General features: G+C 43.6%; 3 protein-coding genes and 1 non-coding gene across 4 annotated transcripts; 1 reads left to right on the top strand and 3 right to left on the bottom strand.

The window, feature by feature from the left end:
* Positions 1 to 4,976: 4,976 nt before the first annotated feature.
* Positions 4,977 to 6,579, bottom strand: LOC139834328 (putative ATP synthase protein YMF19). The gene has a single exon (XM_071824811.1). The coding sequence runs from the start codon at positions 6,292 to 6,294 to the stop codon at positions 5,827 to 5,829; it is 468 nt and encodes a 155-aa protein (XP_071680912.1). The 5' UTR covers positions 6,295 to 6,579; the 3' UTR covers positions 4,977 to 5,826.
* Positions 6,580 to 8,567: 1,988 nt separating this feature from the next.
* LOC139834329 (NADH-ubiquinone oxidoreductase chain 1) lies at positions 8,568 to 16,323 on the bottom strand. Its single transcript, XM_071824812.1, has one exon. The coding sequence runs from the start codon at positions 14,328 to 14,330 to the stop codon at positions 13,959 to 13,961; it is 372 nt and encodes a 123-aa protein (XP_071680913.1). The 5' UTR covers positions 14,331 to 16,323; the 3' UTR covers positions 8,568 to 13,958.
* LOC139834335 (uncharacterized) lies at positions 12,413 to 13,179 on the top strand. The gene is given in 5 exon segments (XM_071824818.1): positions 12,413 to 12,547; positions 12,549 to 12,578; positions 12,681 to 12,755; positions 12,836 to 12,973; positions 12,976 to 13,179. Coding segments are annotated over 5 exon segments (582 nt in total).
* Positions 15,600 to 15,674, bottom strand: TRNAP-UGG (transfer RNA proline (anticodon UGG)). The gene has a single exon. It is a non-coding gene; the product is annotated as a tRNA-Pro (tRNA).
* Positions 16,324 to 18,893: the final 2,570 nt, after the last annotated feature.

Genomic DNA, 18,893 nt, shown 5'->3' with positions numbered 1-18,893 from the left:
AACCAGTGGACTGAAATGATTCTCATTCTTCCTTCCTTAGTAGATATCCCGGGGGATTAAGAACCTCTATCAAAAGGGATACGATCTCAGTAAGAGCAGGCGGGTAATTCCAGAATCAGGAACATATCTATAAGGAAAGTCCACTAGGGCGTTTTCTCGCTCCCTTGCAGATCAAACAAGAGATCTCGAACCGTTCCCTTCTGCTCTTTCTGTGAAAGATGGGATCAACACATATATTGGGAAGTCGACTATGTTCCTATTTGAGACAGCAAGACTTACCTATTATTTATAGGCACTTCCCGATATCAAGAGGTTCTTACTTACCTTTGACCAGTAAGACACGAATGATCTACTCATCAAGGGATGTGATGGCCCATCAGGATCTTACGTCATCCCTATACTTAACTCAGCCCTGTGCTATACTCGAGAGTAGGTGGAAACATTAACGTATCTATCTTTTCGCTCCCCTCCTGCCTATCCCTATGGATTTGAATCCAGAAGCAAGGGCACCACTTCGCATATCTATTTCGATTTCCTATTTTGATAGATAATGGAAGAATTCAAATAAGCAAAACTATTGGTTCTATTCTCGTGCAGGGTCGCCGATACTCGTCGGTACCCTCTTGTCCTGGAGCCGGTGGAAAAGGGTGGAATTTCCTAATCCCGTGTCCAAGTTAGTCTACCGAAATCTGACCATGGCTAAACAGGGCTTTTATCTTGAGCTGCTTCAGCATACTACTACGATCAAGGCGGAAAGTCCAGTGCTTATTGATCAAAGAAGAAGCGATAGGGGTCTTCTGTGAAGAGACCAAAAAGTAAAGGGTCTTGGGACCTACCTAATGGTGAAGTTATGGCATTCTATTTTACCTAAAGCGATAGTTGTTTATCCGCATTGGAAAACCATGGAGATACAAGCGGTCAAAGCAGAAAGGGTTCTCGCTTCTCCGTCTGGAAGGACACCAAATGGACCAAATCCTATCGATCTTTCCTTACGACTCGACTTAGGCTCAAGGCCACAGAGGGCTAAAGGCAGTATCTTTAGTCTACCCAACTCCCTTGCTGCCTATTTCCTTTTATACGGTCATTCCGTGGGGCCACAAGCACACCATCAATTGCATTATCCCCGGTACCACACATCACTCCACCTACTATCCTTCAAAGCTAAGTTTGTGATTCCCACTCAATGTTATATGGTGATTGGAGGTATTTATCAAATGAGATATAAAAGGCGAGGGACCCAGCAATCCCTCGAAAAAGTACCAAAGGCCTAGGCGAGATTCGATTTAGTTAAAGAAAACGGACCTTGTCCACGTCTAACGGCGGTACCCGCAGATCCTCTTGTTTCTTTCCAAATGGACTAAACATTCTTTTTTGTCACTTTGTTCCATTGGAAAAGGATCGGGTCGAGCAAACAGGGATCGAAAGCTGGGCTCTTCCTAACCGTTTCTACACTGTGTATAGGGAAAGAAAGAGGGGAGGTAAAGGCTACTTTCAGACAAGACGGTGGGGAAACTTAGCCTACCTTACTGAGGTAGTCGATTGGAGAAGAGCGCCACATCACACTATAGACAGATCCGAAGCGAACATATCTATTTATTATGTCAGCTTATCTGAATCTTTTTACTCTTCATAGTCTTGGTCATAGATAGGAATCAAGGCTATTTCCTTCTTAGGCACCACATTCTTAGCTTAGGAAAAGCGCTTTCTTTGGCTTGATTGCGGAGGAAAAAAGCTCTTGTTGTCGGTTGGGAAGTTAAGAGAAAGAGTCGAATCCCGCACTAACAACAAGAGAGAACTACAACCCAGGACTTGCTATGATTATGTTGCACTTTCGGGTCTTGTGCCTGTGGTCTTAAGCCTTCGTTTGTCATAATGATGTAAGTTTATCCTATTTCTCACCTATTTCGAGAGACAAATACCTACTTCCAATGAGATCAGATACTTGGATCCGAGGATCAGATAGGCAAGCTGTACAATCCATTTGTCGATCAATTCCTCGGGTCAAGGGGCGCACCTATGATGTATAAGCCTTCTTCACTACTAGTCAATCCAGGGAAATATTCCTTCTGGCCTTAGACCAATGGATACCTTTTTCTTAGCCTTTATCCCAAGTCTGGTTTAATGATCAAGCAGCGGGGTACCGATTATCCTCTTTTTGCCGGAGGAAACAGAGCTAACGGAATTGAATTGTCAAGCTCATGACTCATAAGGAGGTCAGTCAGGCTCATCCCGGCCTGCCACTAGATCATGACTATATACCCGGATCTCATTCCTTGAAAGATCCCAGGTCGCTTCGCTTAATCAAAGATAATAAATATCATAGCTGCTTACGAATGCCATCCAACGAGGTAGAACCACCTTCGTCTCCTTATGGAGTTTCAGAACAACGTCCACTTGGATAAAGTATACTAGTTAGCCGCAGAAAAAGACGAAAGCGAGCCAAAACATGTAAATCATGGGCCTAACAAAAGAAGGGAACATCCACTGCTGAAATACACTTGCATCGTCGTTAAACAGGAACTCAAAAACGGCACTATTGCATTGGAATTATGGAATTTGAATGGATTGAGTACATCAAGATGAAGAAATTAACGTAATAAGCGATATTCTAAAAAGATTCGGTCATGCCAGAAACCTCAGTGTGCATGGAAAAAAGGGTACAAAGAACCTGAGATGCAAGTAATGGCTGAATAGCCAGCCTTGGGGAAACACTAGCCCAAGACAAGTGTCATCCGGACTTACTTGATTGATTGAATCGAGAGATGGAAATGCCATTGAGAGATTAGAAGGGATAGAGACAGAGACCCCGATACTTCAGATAGAGGTCGTGCTTCTGCTCAGTCCAAAAGATCAATCTGAGTGAGGATAAGGTGGTTTATGTTAGGGTCCGAGAAAGCAACTTGACATGCCAATCCTAACAAGAATTCCACTCTTTCTGGTCATGTCAGAAACCACCTCTTGGAAAGCAGATCGAAAGCCAATCGTTTCAGAAGATGATGACCCGCGTGTCTTGTGCTCCTACGTTCCTGTCCGTCCCCCCTGCTAGTTGGTGGATGAAGAATAGGAGAGAGCTTGAGTAGAAGATAACCCGCGAGAAGGATGTGGTTTAGCGCTTAGGCTTTCTCATACAAAAGGCTCCGGCGTCACGACCGAAGATAAAGCTCGATCCCAGCTTTTCATTGCTCTGTCGCGCCACCTGGGAATGGTCCCGTGGGCCTCTTCATTGAGCTCTTTCACATGGAGAAAACGTATCATAGGTTGCCCATGCTGAGCGTGACTTTCTCCCCTCTTTCTTTCAGCCTGACCCAATTTCCCATAGTTTGTTTTTCCATTCAAGGGATTGTAGGAGAAATAGTGATAGTTAGCATTTTAGCTTCTCCCCAGTGCAGTCGGGGTTTCGACAAGGAATACCATTTGGATAAGGCATTACGCTGCGTATCTTTTGCGAAAGCAGCCTCATTTCGCCCAAGTGAAATCTAGCAAAATGTGAGGTTGTAGATCTACTAAACCGACCCCATTCATTATCGTAGGAACTTTGGTGGATCCAATACCAGACAGACCCTCTTGTTTGTTCAATCGAAATCTCACTACATCGAAATAGTCAAAAAGGTGTAACTTCACTCAGTTCGAGGGATGGATGGCGCTTTCTTGTGTGTATCGACATGTCACATTGCTTGGTATCTCCTCGCTTTCAAGTCTTGATGAGGGGAGGGGGAAGCTAAGCCACGAGTAACCCTCGAAAGGCGTTTAGGCACAGTGGGTCATCAAGAGGAGAGTGGTAGACACGTTAGGGTCATTTTCTTCCTCGCACGTTCGGAAGTAACCTTTTCCCTTCCCTGTTTTGCAAGTTCGAATCAAAATAATAATGTGGTAGCAGAGAGCGCGCATGCGGAAGAGCGTGCTGGGCCTGGTCGGAAGATGCCAGTGAAACGTTAGTGAACGGCTCCCTTATTCATTGGTGCTCACGCCCCTGTGACTGGCGGAATGGACTAGTGAAACGCGTCCATACTTAGTTCTCGCTATCGCTTGGATTGCTTAGTCTGTGCCGCCCACCTGGGCCAGGACACCTCCTCCCAGAGCCGGTTCTTATCCGTTGATGCCCCTCTATGACCTAAGAGCTGTCTTCCTGTCCCCTACCCCCATGTGAAAACAACCGAGCTCCGCTCGAAGATCCAATAGATGGAGCAGCCGGCCATTGATAGTGAAAGCTTTAGATATAGAGAAGAATCAATCCGTGCTTTTTCCGTTGGTACTCCTTCATGTCCCCCGCACCCCTATCTGAAAAAGATCCAGTCTGCTCTCGCTGCTCAGTCAACCCACCAGTGCAATCCGTTTTCACGCTGCTTAAGAAAAAGTAAATCATTTCATAGCTCGGAAAGGGAAATCGCACGTTAGTCTGTCGGTCCAGGCACACCAACCACTATCCAAAGCAAAGGTTCGTTCCTACTAACCCAATTGAATGTCACATCCAGGGCCTTCCTTGTGAATGTCGTTGGACCCTTCAATATCTTTTCTAGCGCGGTCCTTGTCAAAGAAGAAAAGAAGTGCCTCGCCCATGAAGAAAAGAGATACGCGCAGTTGAGGACAATCTGTTCATCGTGCAAGCTTCATGCCTGGTCGAACTGAAACATCTTACCCGTATGCCTTCCTTCCCTACGGGCTGCAGGAAGACAGATGGCACGGGATGCCTTTGTGTGAGAAATCCAACTCTCAAAATGACATACACAAAGTTGACTAGTTGATGCGAAGTGCCTGTTTCCCTTAAGAGGATAGGAACCGGATCTTGCTTCGTTCCCTTGTTTACTGAACTCTTTTCGGGAGATAGGTCTACCGTTGCAAACTCATTTGCTTGTAAATTCATTGTGTAAAATAACTCGTAAATTCATTGTGCCAGAATTTCTCCTTTTAGTAGATCGTGATCTGTCGTCCTCCTAGAATCCAAGGCATTTCGTCGGAATACATCCTGTCTTTTCACCTTTGTAGTCCTATGCATAGTAAGTACTATAGCCCCAATCATAGCTACTAATAAAATCAGACTAGAAACCAAAAACCAAACGTATAAAAAAAATTGCCCAATGTTTCCAAATTAGTCCAACTTCGTCAAAATCGTATATCTCAGAGAGGTCGTATTTCTGTGGGTTGGTAGTAATGGAATCTCTAAAAAAAAGGAGGAGAAAGACCCTCGCTCACGTCGGCAGGCCCTGTGGGGGCAGTTGACGGAGGCACAAGGGCGGCTCCCTCTACGCCAATTGGGTAGATGGAAGCTAAATATAAAGCAAAATAAGGCACAGAAACAGGTATCCAGTGAGGCAAAAGCGGTAGGCCAAAAAAATAATGAAAATGAATCTGATATAAATAGAAATAATGAATTTGCATTTGATAAAAGTAATATCTATTTGCAGATAAATACGCTAGATTATTATTCGAATATTGATTCGAATCAGGGTAGGAATTCGCAGCCGCTTCTAACTCCATGTAATTAGAATTCACACTTTCTTCACTAGAGACCGGTCCATGGACCGAATTGTGGTATGACGACGAAGGCTCAAATTCGACAAGCATTCCATCTATTGAAGGAGGAAAAAAAAAAGGATCCATGGGGAATTTCCCATCTTTTTCAGCTCTCTGCTCCCGAGGAGACTGATCTTGACGTCGGCGTTGGTTTTTCCAACGAAAACTAGAACATTCTTTCACGAATCTTGTTTGCTGATGACAGCCCTTACCCGAGAATTGCATTTCAGCTTCAGCTTACATCCCACTTTTCTCTTCTAGGCAAGGATCCTTTATCTTCAGGGTTCCTATAGAAAGAATCTCAGACGGCTTTCATTATATTATGCTTCCTTGTCCGTGTGGAACATGTGTGAGCATTATGTTTTTCCAACAAGTGATCCGACTGGAAGAAGTGTTATATGAGGACTTCGAGATCAAATAGAGAATCTGTCTCTCCATTCCTCGTGAGCCACTTATTTCTCCGAAATCAGAGATCAGAGTTATTTTATTCCTTTTTCCCAAATAGTCGACGGTCTTACACCATTGGGATACTTCGGATAAACTGGAGTACATATATGAGAGACCTGTGCTAAAACCTTTTCTTGAGATATCTTCCAAATTCTTAGGGTCCTTGCTCTGGATCTTGTTCCCCCGGTGCGAAAGCAGTTGGTTCCGTAGTTTGAGAATTCTGCTAATTCCAAGTATTCCATTATTATTATTAAATAAGAGAATATAAAAAGTAAAGAGGAGAATGCATAACCAGAAGAATTGTGAGAAATAAGTCAATTTATCAAGTTGAGGCATTTCGATTTGGATTTCAAATCAAGACAGAAAAAGATTAGGCAGACTAACAAGAAACTGGTTTGAACGGTAGACTGAACACTTGTTTCATCTATGAAGAGTAGAGTTCCTACCTCGAGGTGTCGACTTAGCTATTTGCCGAGAAATAAGCACAGCCTTCTACCCATTATGTCAACGATTAGGTAGAGCTCTTACGGGGGCTAGGTTACCAGGATACGACCGTTCCGCAATAGAACATGGCACTAATGTATCCCCTAAGGTCCCAGCACCTTTTGATCAATACCGAAATCATAACATTAACATTTCTATATGAGAATTTGAGAATGAAAGTCAGAAGTGGAATGGAAACATGGATTTTGAGTTTAGTTTGATCGGGATGAGGAATTGGACAGGATCGGGCATCAATCAGTGCCCTCCGTCCCAACGGGAAATGCACTCATGAATTGATGAATTATCCGCCACTGCTGTTGATGCCAGCCCTAGTAGGACGTTGATACTTTCTTATTTCACCAAAAAAAAAGGGATCTTGGAAAGAAAAAGTTCTTCCCACCTAGTGCTACTTTCTTACTTGCCCCTTTGCCCAATAACTGAGATCTTGCAAATAGTTACTTAATAGCAAGCACTGATCTAACTTCTGCTTTCGAGTAACCAGACGAACGCGAACTACCTTCGTACATTCTGTCCAACTGGCAGGCACACCCCCATATTAATAAGTGATATAGATAGGAATGTGATTGAATAAGAACTCTTCTTAGTATCGCATGCGGAACCCGAAACCAATTCCCACTTCCAACTTGAATGCACGGGGACGGGACGGCTCAAAGCACAGGGACGGGACACGGGGCTAGCACTATTTTATGCGGCACTAACCCCCATTTGTGCGGCACTAAGCTCCCAATTTCACTTCTTGGATCTTGGCGCCAAAAAGCCATACATAGCTATCACTTCTCGTGCCAAAGCGCTCCCCGGAGGGAGACCCATCCCGCTCCCGAAGAAAGGAGACAATCTATGTAACCTTAGCCCACCTTTTCGAGTACAGTAGACTCTATCGTACCATGAAGTGCAGAAAACTAACATATAACAGCTGAGGGTCAGGCGGAAGAAAAAAGGGATAAATGGTTTTTGAGTTGGGCATGATGAAAGCGGGTACAATGGCATTACTTAAGAAGCTATTATGTCCTGTCTTGGCTTTAGCAATAAGCTTGTGCGACTGATGACTCCCTCCATCCCTGGCATCGCCAAGACTAATGGATAAGGTTTTGTCGCATCTTAATAGAACCGCATGCGGAGCTCAGCTCCTAAGAAAATAATAAGAAATATCTAGTTTTGTTTCATAAGTGGCGAGCCAAGGAATAAGAATACCGCCCCCTGATCTGTATTTCAAAAGCGGATTCAGCGCTGCAAGAAATAGAATTATGCATAGATTGACTTGTAAAGAAAGACGAACCGAACAGTGCTAAGCAAAGAAAAACTCTCTTATTTCTATGCTCGATTCAATCTCTACTCATCTTCTTTTGTCTACTTTCAGTATACGAAGTCCGAGCTTTTCGTTCTTGACGGAGCCTGACCTTGAACTAGCTTTTTGCAACACAAACCACTATCTTTACTTTCCTTTAGCAATAGTATCTAACTATCAATTCATAAGAGTCAAACGGGTGGGTCCATCCCATCTATCGACAGGTCCTGATACCGGATCTGGGAAACAAGCAATACTCGCCGCAATTCCTTAATGAAAAACAGACCTATCTTCTCTTGAAAGACTGTCCTTTCCTCGCTTGTTATTGTGATATCAATGAAAGAAAGCTGGATACTGACTTCTTCCCAAGAGCTCTATCAGCCCTGAATTCCTTAGCCATACGACTCTTCCTTAGTTTCCTAATGCTGGTGGCCCTAGCTAGTGGTGAGACGGGGCATATACTATTCTCGGTCTTATAACGAAGAGGTTGCCTAGTTTGAACCGAACACTGTACTTGATCTCTCGTCCTATCACAAACAAGTCTCTTCCCCCGAGTCCTAGTAGACTAGTCCAAGTAGTCCGGGACAATAGCGTCCCGTCTCTTCGCTGACCCCTGGCACACAATCACTATAAGACAAAGCAAGACAAACCTCTCTTATCCTTCTCGGCTAGAAGTTACAAGTTTCCTGTTCCGGTTTCGGCTTGAGGGAAGTGCCTGAAATCGATTCAATTCTTATCTCCGATTTCGAACTCCGGCTGGATTCTTATGACCAAGAGCTATTTTCTTGGTCAGAAGAATGGAAGGACAACGAGAAGATGGTTCGGTTGCTCCTGCTGGAATATTCCATTTATTTAATACTCCGACTCGCGTAACCCCGAATGGCAATGTTGTTATTGCGGTTGGTCAGATCAATAAGACAACAAGGGAGTCAGAATATTCAGATAATAGCAAACAGGGCTTTGGAATCTATGGAAGGAGCCTTCAATGCTTCTCCAGTGTCAACCATTAGTCGATAACAGAATGAAATGCCACAATTAAGTTGAAAAAGAGAGTCATTAAAAAGAGGCATGCTTGAAAAAGAGTACAGATAATATGTTATGGATGTGAGGAGCCTCACCCAGTACTTTTATTACTAAACTAAAAAACTCTACTCTCCTTTCACAGCCAACCCACCCATTGCTTTTTCGAGCTCGATAAAAAGGAAAGTTCACGTGCCAATCCTTACCATTGGTAACTGTAATTACCAAGCCTAATCTTTCACTGAATACCGAGTAAAGCAAGCAAGAAAGAGGGAAGGAGCAGCTGTTTTCGAGCTAGGCTCGATCCCTTTTTAATCCACTTCTCGCTATTTGTAATTCTACTTGAATTAGTTCTTCCTAAGTTTAGTGAGGTGAGTACTGCATCCATAACTAGAGGACTTGCTTTTCTGCTTGGCTCCCAGGGGAAGTTGGATTGGATAAGAGGAATTGAAGCGCAAGGAAGGCAGTCGGTATTCAAACAACTATTCAGAGTTCCCAACTCTGGGTAAAGGAAATCTGTACTTGACGACTGAACCAAATCCTTTGCCTTTATTTATTCTATTATTTTTATATAGATCAGCTGAAAACAAAACAAAAATACTACTACGTTGGGACAATGACCCACCTTTCTCTACTCAACCTGTCATCTTCTCTCCTCGCTCCCTGGGACAAATAATACTATTTATTAAGTGATAAACAAGAGAAACTAGTGATATTATCTAAGCTTCTGGCCATGTCTGATTGGCATTCAAGTCTGCCTTCCATTGCTTGAAAAGGCCTAGCACCGTAAGTAGCAATTGGCTATGTCCAAACTCAAACGTCGTATTTTATCTAAGCACAGGAGTCGTAATAAGGAAAGAAGACATAAGAATGGGAAGTATAGTATCCGCTAGTTATAACGTTGTATAAAGAGAGCTATTTCATGGATCTTGGTCACAATAAAAAGAATCCAATAATGATCTATCAACTAAATGAGTTTATTATATAATCCCGTATCTTCAAGGTTGTTAAGATGATTTAGTAGATGTGTCGGTATCGTTTTCATCTGCCGTTGGGAGTGACTGCTTTGCTAATCTCTCCTTTTATCCTTCTTTTCGGAGACAAGCACATATTACCGTAACCTAGTGATTAATATATCCTGTTGGTACTACTTCGTCGAGCAATCAATCCTTTTTCCATTCTTGTTCTTAGGTTGTCAGCTTCCTCCGATGGCACCACTTGTACTCTCTGTCGGAATCTGTAGACATAGTTTCTGGGCGTCTTTAAAAACTGATCGACATAGTTGTCACACACAAACCTGCGCAACGGCTTTGGAGTAAAAGAATCTCCTGCCCGGTCACACACATCATCTCGAGCGCGGAATCTACTACTCTAACAAGATACTCGGCTCGGGTAAATCATGCTTTCGTTATGCGAGGAAAGTGAAAGGAAAGAGGGAAAGGGAGACACTGGGCAATCCGGAATCGATGAAATCACTGTTTTTTCGCCTTGTAATATGTCCGGTTACATTCCAAAGATGAATCAGACCAGGAGATAGATAAGCGCTATGGCGGACACATGGAATAAGAATTTGAAAAGTAATGATCAACTTTATGGATCCATAGGTAGATTCACTTGTGAAGCTATGGGATGGGACAAGATTCAAAAGTACCAAAAGTAAGTTAAGTGGGACGCTGAGTTCATTGCTGCGATCGAGGGTCCAAAGCCAGCCAATTTGATGACCGCGTAGGAACGGGTTCCGAATGCTCACAATAATGTAGTTGGAAATGACAAAAGGCTCCTAAATTGATACCTAATAATAGCTTAGCAGCTCCTTCGTTTTACTAAAGAGCCAAGTTCGGACAAGCAACTCGGAAGGAGGAATGTGTTGAGATGCCTATGCCTAAGAGAGATAAGCGGAGGATGTATGATAGCCGAGAGGATGTCGGTAAACGACGGAGTTGAAGGAGTTGTTTTTGAATTCGGCATGGCATATTTCATTTTTTTTAATGAGAACGTCGTCTCCTTGCTTACCCGCCTGGCCAATGGAAGGAATTAATTACCTTGGTCAGTCAGCGAAAGAAAGAATCTCACCAGTTCATCATCCCAATCCTTCCTATTAGTTTAATTAATTAATTCAGCCCCAGAGTGTTGGCAATCAAGGGCCAAGAAAGAATCCCAAGTCTATCCTATCTCGCCACGGTCGAAAGCACAATCCCTTTCTCTTCCTATACCGAAATCGTCGTTTCATTCCTATTCGTGGTTATGATGTTCAATATTCAAATAGCGGAGATTCACGAAGAAGTATTGCGCTATTTACCAGTGAGTGGTATTATTGGACTGATCCTGGGAGTTCAGACTGACGGTTAGATGGTTGTTCGCTTGTGTGCTTATTTTCCTTCCCCACTCAAAAACAAGTGTTACAGAATGTTCTTCAATTCAAATAGGTATGATCCCGTCCATCCTTCCAGAGCTAGGCACCCGCTTCAGAATGAGAATCTTCGACAGAGATCGTTCCTTCAGTTTAGCAATCAATTAGATCCATACTGACTTAGCTTGAAGCATGGCTTGCCGTTTCGAGGCTCGATGCTACTCTTGGGAACATTATTGATACATCGACTTTCAAGCATCTCGTAGTTGAGCGGTACTGCCATCAACAGTACCAAGATGGAAAGGGACTGCTGAACATGGATAGAACGAGAGTCGAACTCGCATGTCTCTCTTTTCCTGTTAGTTAGGAAAGAAAGCCAATATAAACAGCTCCATATTAGCGAATTGCCTCTGACTACTCTTCCCAGGCTGGTCAAACTATAGGATTCCCATTCACTTAGTAAACTTATTGGACAGACGGGTCAACCACTTGACCGAGGAGAGTAAGGTTCGTCACCACAGTCCCGATAGAAGGTAGAGTTTAAAAACAAACCGAAGACAAAGCAACGAATGAAAGGAAGGACGGCTCGCTTTACAACCAGGGCGGGTCTCGCTGCCGGATCAATGCGCAGGACGCACGATCTACAAACAACAATAGAGAGAGCCAACCAAGAACGAAAGAACCTGGAAACAAACCCGCGAGCGAATACCAAACAGAGTAAGAAGGAGGAAGGGCCGAAGGCGGCTTACTAAGCGAGAAGGCTCCAAGCAGCCTAATAACGCATTAGAAGGGAGCTTGCTGCTTTGCAACCTAAGCGGTATAGCTAAGCTTACTCATCAAGGGCCGATAGATAGAGCTGCTCTTGTTGCTAATGGAGAAAGATTGGAGTGAAGTTTAGTATGCTTTCTAAGATCAGAGGAGGAAAAGAATGAAGGTGTGGGCGGGAAGGAGGAGGCAAGGCCCCCTCAATGTGTATTCGACTACTCATTACGGAACCACCGATTGATCCGATTAGACTTCCCGCGGGGTAGCGCGGGGAACTTGCTGAATCAACTCCTTGGAATCGGAGGCCTGACTGAGGGTCAATCCTATGGTAACCCCAACCTAGGAATGCCTGTTTCACTTCCTTGACAGAGCCAACTGAGATGCTCTGTCTCGATGTTGACCTAACATGGATTGATTCTCAATTCTGAAGGGTCTCATCCTGATCTCGCAAAGGATCAGCAATAGCTGTGTGTACTCGAGGACTCTTAGGGAAAGAAAAGCACTTTTCTCTCTCAGCAGTTAGACCGGCTATGGGTGGGTTGGTTATATACTGCGCCTTCCTTCTTCGAACCTTTTGGTATGTATTGCCCCCTAACTATAGATCAGATCCACCGGACCAGAAACTCAATTCCGCACTGCTGCTGAGTCGTCGGACTTATCCACCTCAGGGATTCGTGGAATTTCCGTTTTTGAATTGCGTTGGGGGAAATCTACCAAAGCTAGGCAGATAGATAGACTCCTTTCCCGCTGCTAAGGGAGAGCAAGAAACTAAATCAAATGATTGTTTTTTTTCACCAGCGCCCTTTTTTTGCGGGTACTAAGAGTCCTCTCACTACCAACCAGCAGACATCATCATCTGGCTGGGTCTTGCCGGTATCAACAACGAGAAAGAAGAACCAAATGGAAACAGCAACTAACTATGGCTCTTGGCCCAGACAACGTCCTAGGCGTAGGGGAGATCAAAACAAGAACTCACGCCTAGACGACGACGCCCGTCCTGGGCTGCAGTAAGTAGATCGAGAGGTCGTTCCGCCCCTTGTCCCCGAAGATGGGTAATATGTTCTCATACAATGTTGCTCCAACTTTTTTTCTAGAGGGCCTAGCTGGCGAGCGATCCCAGTCCGCGGCAGAGAACAAGACAGCAAGCGAGCGTACCTTTGTTCGCTTCTTTTCCACCAAGCACAGAAGTTTAAGGAGAACTGTAGGTCGGTGGCTACCTAAGGAAACTCCGATTCGATCCGCCCCCCGGCTGGGAGGCATCTACCTCATCCCGATCACAAGGAGAGGTTCACCATGATGGGGGGTCAGGTACTTTCATTCTTTGCGTTCCGGAAAGAATGAAATGCATAGGGGACCATCTTTTTTTTTGCGGCATGCTCTCTGATTTACGGATTCGCAGGGGGCCGAGGGCCAACCTTAGTTGACTGACAATGACAAAGGCTTGCGAAACAAAGTAGCGCCTTTGAAATGGAATCTTAATTAAGTAGTCTATCAGTGGTGCGAAGCAGCTTAGCCCCGGGGAGCTAAAGGTTATACCTTTGTAAGCGAACTTTGGTTCTTCTATGTAGGGTATTCCTCCTTTACTCTCTTAATTAACGTCGAGCTAAGTGACTTTGTGTAGCGTAGTAGAATGAAGGCTACGTACGCACCGACACTCTATTTCTTATCCCTAAGCCTCTTCGCTAACTCGCTCGCCTACCAAAAATGAGTAGGCGAGGCTAGGCAAACTCAGCCGCTGACTTTGACTGTACTGTAGTAGACTTTCTAGCCTTTTATTTGAGAACCCTTTCTCATGTTCTTTCATCCATCAAGTAGGCGAACCGTCAGGTCCTTAGTGGCGTTGACAAAGAAGAAGAGCCGGTTAAAAAAAAAAAGAAAGCTAGAATTTCCAATAGTGAGACCAGCTTGACAAGCTACCTTTCCTCTTGATATGAGGTGCGAAGAGAAACATCTCTTTTTTTTTATGACTTCCACTTATCGATCCCGGCCCGGAAAAGTGACCGACCCCTTTCTGAATGAAAGAAAGGGTTTATGAGCCCTAGCCCTGTAAGCCCACACCTGTGTAGAGTAGATCGTTCAACACCTGCGGCACAAACCCATTTTTGACCAATTGGTCCGTATATCATAGGCGACCGAACGGCCGCCCCCCGTCTTACTAGACCAACCTGCTATAATTATTCCATAAACACCTAGCGAAGATATGGCAAACAAATAAAGTAGCCCTATGTTCGGATCTGACAATACCATACCATAATCAAAAGGTACAACGGCCCAAGCGACCAGACTTAACATAAATGTAGCCACTGGAGCCATTCTAAAAAGGGAGAAATTAGCACTACTTGGTGAAATAGGTTCTTTTATAATCAATTTCAAACCATCTGCTAGAGGTTGTAACAATCCGAACGATCCCACTACATCAGGACCCTTTCGACGTTGCACAAAAGCCATTACTTTACGTTCAGCTAGCACTAAAAAGGCTACTCCTAGTAGAAGTGGTAGAATTAAACAAAGTATTTCCGCTGGAACAGCTATGTACGTTTTCGATTTTCTATTCACTCATGATCGGGCCTGACCTGGTCGACCCGATCAAACTATTTCACTTATGATCTGGCCTGGTTGACCCAATCATGATATTGAAGGATGGGACCTTTTATCGAAAAACTCCGGATCCCGATAAGTTTTGAAGATGGTGCTCCTGTTACGTTACTTCGAATGGAATCCTCACTTGACTAAGCATAAGCGAAAACGCGGCTGAGAGTAAGCAATCCCCTTTGCTAGTGGTTGAGTCATGATCAGAAATATTGCGAAAGAAAGTGAAATGTCCTATCGTCGTCCCAATTTGGGTAATCCACGATGTCTTCATTTTATGTATCCATCTTTACTCGTTTTCGGTGTATCGATAGTTCGTTGTACTACACTTTGAACTAACCTAGAGGCCGTGCTTAGGCGAAAATAGATATCAGCAGTGAAGTAATCCCGGAACTCTAGAAATCATTAATAATTTATTCCATTTTGTTAAATATCGCGAATCTAGTGGAAAAGGGCCCCTCTAGAACATTCCTTTGAATGGAATTGTTCATTGGGTTCGACTTGTTGTTCTAAAAAAAAGAAAGCTGTCTCTCGTATGTTATTTTAAGGTGATTCATTCATAATATTTCTTATGTTCGGTTTCAAGATGCTCTAAAAGTATCTTTTTGAAACGGCTTTTGAGCTCCATTATGTGGACTTCATCAATTTAGGAATTTGGGACTTGGCGGTAGTGGTCAATACTAACTGCACCGTCTAAATGCTCCCTGACCAAGTTAGCGTACTCGTCAGGGTTGAGTTGAGGGGGCAGCCCGTGCGCTAATTGGGCTTCGAGGTTGGCTATACGCGAAAAAAGCTCGCTTTCTACTGAGGCCTGTTCTGTCCTAAACTGTTCCATAATTTGATTTGTTTCATAGGAAGATTCCAAAAGCACATTGATGCCGAAAGAATCTTCGGAACCGGTGGAGAGGCTATTCTGATTGAAGGCTAGACAAATAACATGACTGAGGTATGTAAATAAAACCTGTGAAATAGCTATATAATATTAGATAGATATAGAATACCAAAAGCCTTATAATGGATTCCAAAATAAGCCAAATAAGCTTTTTGGCTTTCTTTTTCTTTTGTGCGCGCTTTTCGCCTGCCTTCCCGACCACGGATAGGCTACGGCCCCATTGTGTGAATACCACATCAAGGTGACAGGATTCGAACCTATGGCCCTCTGTACCCAAAACAGATGCGCTGACCAGACTGCGCTACACCTCGTCTCCCCCTCAGAACATATGGATCTACCCGATCGATAAAGACTCGAACCGCAGCGCTGTCGCCCACCCCGCTTTGGGCACGGGGAGGCGAGAACCACCGCTTTTAGGAAATAAGCCTACAATTTGATTCTCGTCTCGTTTCACTTGCATTTTATTTCGTTCAGTCTCGTTCTGAGAGTGGAATCGAACCACTCACTCCGTTTGGATTTAGAGTCCAAAGGGCCCAGCCAGCGAAAGAGGATTTACAGTCCCACGCAGCCTGCCAGAACCTTTTTCTTGCTTGATTTTGATACGATTTTTTGAGCAACTAGCGCGAAAGCCGTTGCGCGTTAGCGCATCCGTTTTCTTGCTCGGTTAATCGAGTTTAGGATTGCCAATTTGATTGGAAATTCTCTGCCGCTCCCTTCCGTCAAATTGCTATCTTGTATTTTTTATATTAAATTGATTTCTTTTTATAAGATTGTGAAATGACTGATCACTTTAACGAATCCTGAAAGCCAGGGTTAAATGCAATTAGTCATCCTTAATCTTAATACAAGATTGATAGCCTTGACGTATAGGTATGCGTATGCCTTCCTTGCTTAAGGGAACCATCAGGTCAAGCTTGTTTGAAACCTGAGGTAATACCAGCCCGTCCTGATATCATGATATGTTTATTTCGGGATATTTTTATTGATTGTTTTATTCCCTTGCCAATGAGATATGGTTTCCTGGGAGGAGGGAACCATATCGTAGTACAGATAGAGTTTCCTTTCGGGAAGGGACAGGTTCAACACAAGCAGCAGGTGGGTATGCCGATAAGATTCCTTTGTTCGACTATCGTCCATATGCTTCAAAACGAGGCTATTATGCTCTGGGTAATTCTACCTATCCGTTTGGACCACGTACCTAGATCAAGTCAATCATTTCCATCTAAGTTGTCCTGCAAAAACAGAAGAAAGCAACAAGTTCTCCGTTTCCAGTTCCCAAAGGGTGTGAATGGAATCAATAATGAGATATAGAAAGTTGACGTAAGCTGTATGCATTCGGTGCCAGCTAAATCGTTATTCCTTTCCAGCAAAACGTAATGGTAGAGGATGAAGGAGAAGTTGTTACTTGAGAAATGATGAAAGCAAAGAATGACTACTGATGAACCTTCTTTTCTTCTTTGTTCAGCTTTCACAAGCAAGATACCTTGAAGCAGGTGACAGTCTATAGCACAGGAGAGTCCCATTGATGACATGATACAATCCTCTTCAGATTGATTTCGAACTTCAAGGCAAGGAAAAGAAATAGAACGTACCTGCGCTTATTTACTACTTTTTATCGATCAATGGTCCCATCCAATGAGTGGTATCTGAGTATCATAGTATCATAAGAAAGTGCATTTGTACACCCGCTTATCTTTCTATAGAAACTGATCTCTAAATGATTTTGAGATAGGATGTTTCTGGAATTACCCCTGCTACGTAGAATGGGATAGTGTCAACGTCCTTCATTATAGTACCGAAGATGCTCGTAGGCTGGTCGATGGAAAGGATGGCTTTGATTCAAAGAGATGGATCTAGTATCAACATGACCCAACTTATGAAATCACTTCCATTCTCTTTCTATTGCTACAAATCGACAACAGTCCCTCGGAATTCCTGTTCGATAGGAACTCCTCGCTCTTCAACCAGAAATAGCAACATGTTTTTCTTCTCTCTTCCGGGCACACACCCTATCGGGTGACGCCACTTACAAACACCCCAAAGGGGAACGCCACACTTCCTATAACAGAAAAAGCAATATCTGAAATCTTTAAGCAACTCAAAAAGACGTATACTAAAAGATATGTGTTGTGCCAGGGATGGTCAAACCCAATGCCCAATCTTCCCAATAGTATTCCTTAACTCATGAATTGATACACTTGTTCATGGCATCCATTCTCTTTCTATTTCAACAAAAAAGCAATGGCAGCAACTGGTTTCTTTTGTTCACTTGCAAGAAAAATCAATGCAGCATTTGAATCCATTTTACTACTTGTATTGCCAAGGTCAACTTCTCTATCTTCCTCCTTCATTCCCCAGATGCAAGAAATCCTGTTCGTCCATGGATCAGTAATACAGTGGCGATCTCGGAGAGCGAGCCTCCCATTCTATTACCCTTCTTTTCCTTTGGAGGCCATTTGAGGAGATCGAGAACTAGTTCGGATAAGGTCCAATCAATCTTCCTATTCTTAGCAAGATGTCTTTTCGATTATTTCAAGGATCAAACCTTGATCTTTCCTTTTCCCCTCTATTTCTAGATTTCGGAATATCCGGAAGGAGCACGAGGAGATTTGGCACATCAGCACGCATTCCTACTACTTGTTAAAACAAACTGCTATCATGGCGAAGCAATTTCGGCTCTACTAAGCTATATCAATAGGCTCCGCTCCTTTCCTGGACTGGACTGAAACTAATAGGCAGCTTCCTCGCCTGTACTTCAACTAGGAGGTTGTTGATTGGAGCTCATCACTATATATTCTCGAAAGGAAGGGAACTCTTGATTGAAAATCAAGGAAACTATCGATAAGAGAGTAAAAACTAAGGAAGCTAAAATAGAGCACGTATGCATCGTTAATCTCGTTCTTCCCCATAAGCGCCCCATATTTGTATGCTTATTGAAACTATTTGATCGAACAGGATTGTTCAAAGCTATGAAGGCCATTCACCAGTGACTGTACCAGGCTCATCTGGTTCAGCGTCAACTACTTTGGGAGCAAGTCCCAGCAAAGATGGGGGAGGAAGTAGCGCAGAAACATCTGGATCCGCCTGTGACTGCCATTGAAACTAAAGGCTTGCCTGGTATGAGCATCGGTATGAGTATCGCCAAGTTCCACTTTCTGCATGATTCGAATTGGATTCGCCTTCAGCAAGAGCTTTAACAGCTCCTACCCACGCTACGATTATCGTCTTTCAAATGATGTCTCTCAACTGCGACTCAAGGTTCGTAAACTCCATCTGATGATTAATGAGCAGCTGGTCAACCTAAAGGCCAAGAATGACAAGATTCCTGCGATTCAAAGAGTGACCTCCTAGGTGAAACAGATTGGAAATCAAAGGATAGAGATGCAAAAGGTGTTGCTACTGCCGTTGAAGCTATCGGACCCTAGAACTGGCCGCAAACTCTTTCATAGAAAGGTGATACGACTTGGATTTACCAAAAAAGTATAGTTATTAAGTCAAACAAAGCCGTGGTCTTCGTCTACCAAAAAGGG

Source organism: Lolium perenne, unplaced genomic scaffold (genome assembly GCF_019359855.2).
Source record: "Lolium perenne isolate Kyuss_39 unplaced genomic scaffold, Kyuss_2.0 unplaced35, whole genome shotgun sequence".
Taxonomy (NCBI): Eukaryota; Viridiplantae; Streptophyta; class Magnoliopsida; order Poales; family Poaceae; genus Lolium; species Lolium perenne.
This window is presented reverse-complemented; position numbering and strand designations above follow the sequence as displayed.

Excerpts from the sequence above, each read along its gene's own strand:
- LOC139834328 (XM_071824811.1), bottom strand. The coding sequence starts at position 6,294 with ATGCCTCAACTTGATAAATTGACTTATTTCTCACAATTCTTCTGGTTA.
- LOC139834329 (XM_071824812.1), bottom strand. The coding sequence starts at position 14,330 with ATGGCTTTTGTGCAACGTCGAAAGGGTCCTGATGTAGTGGGATCGTTC.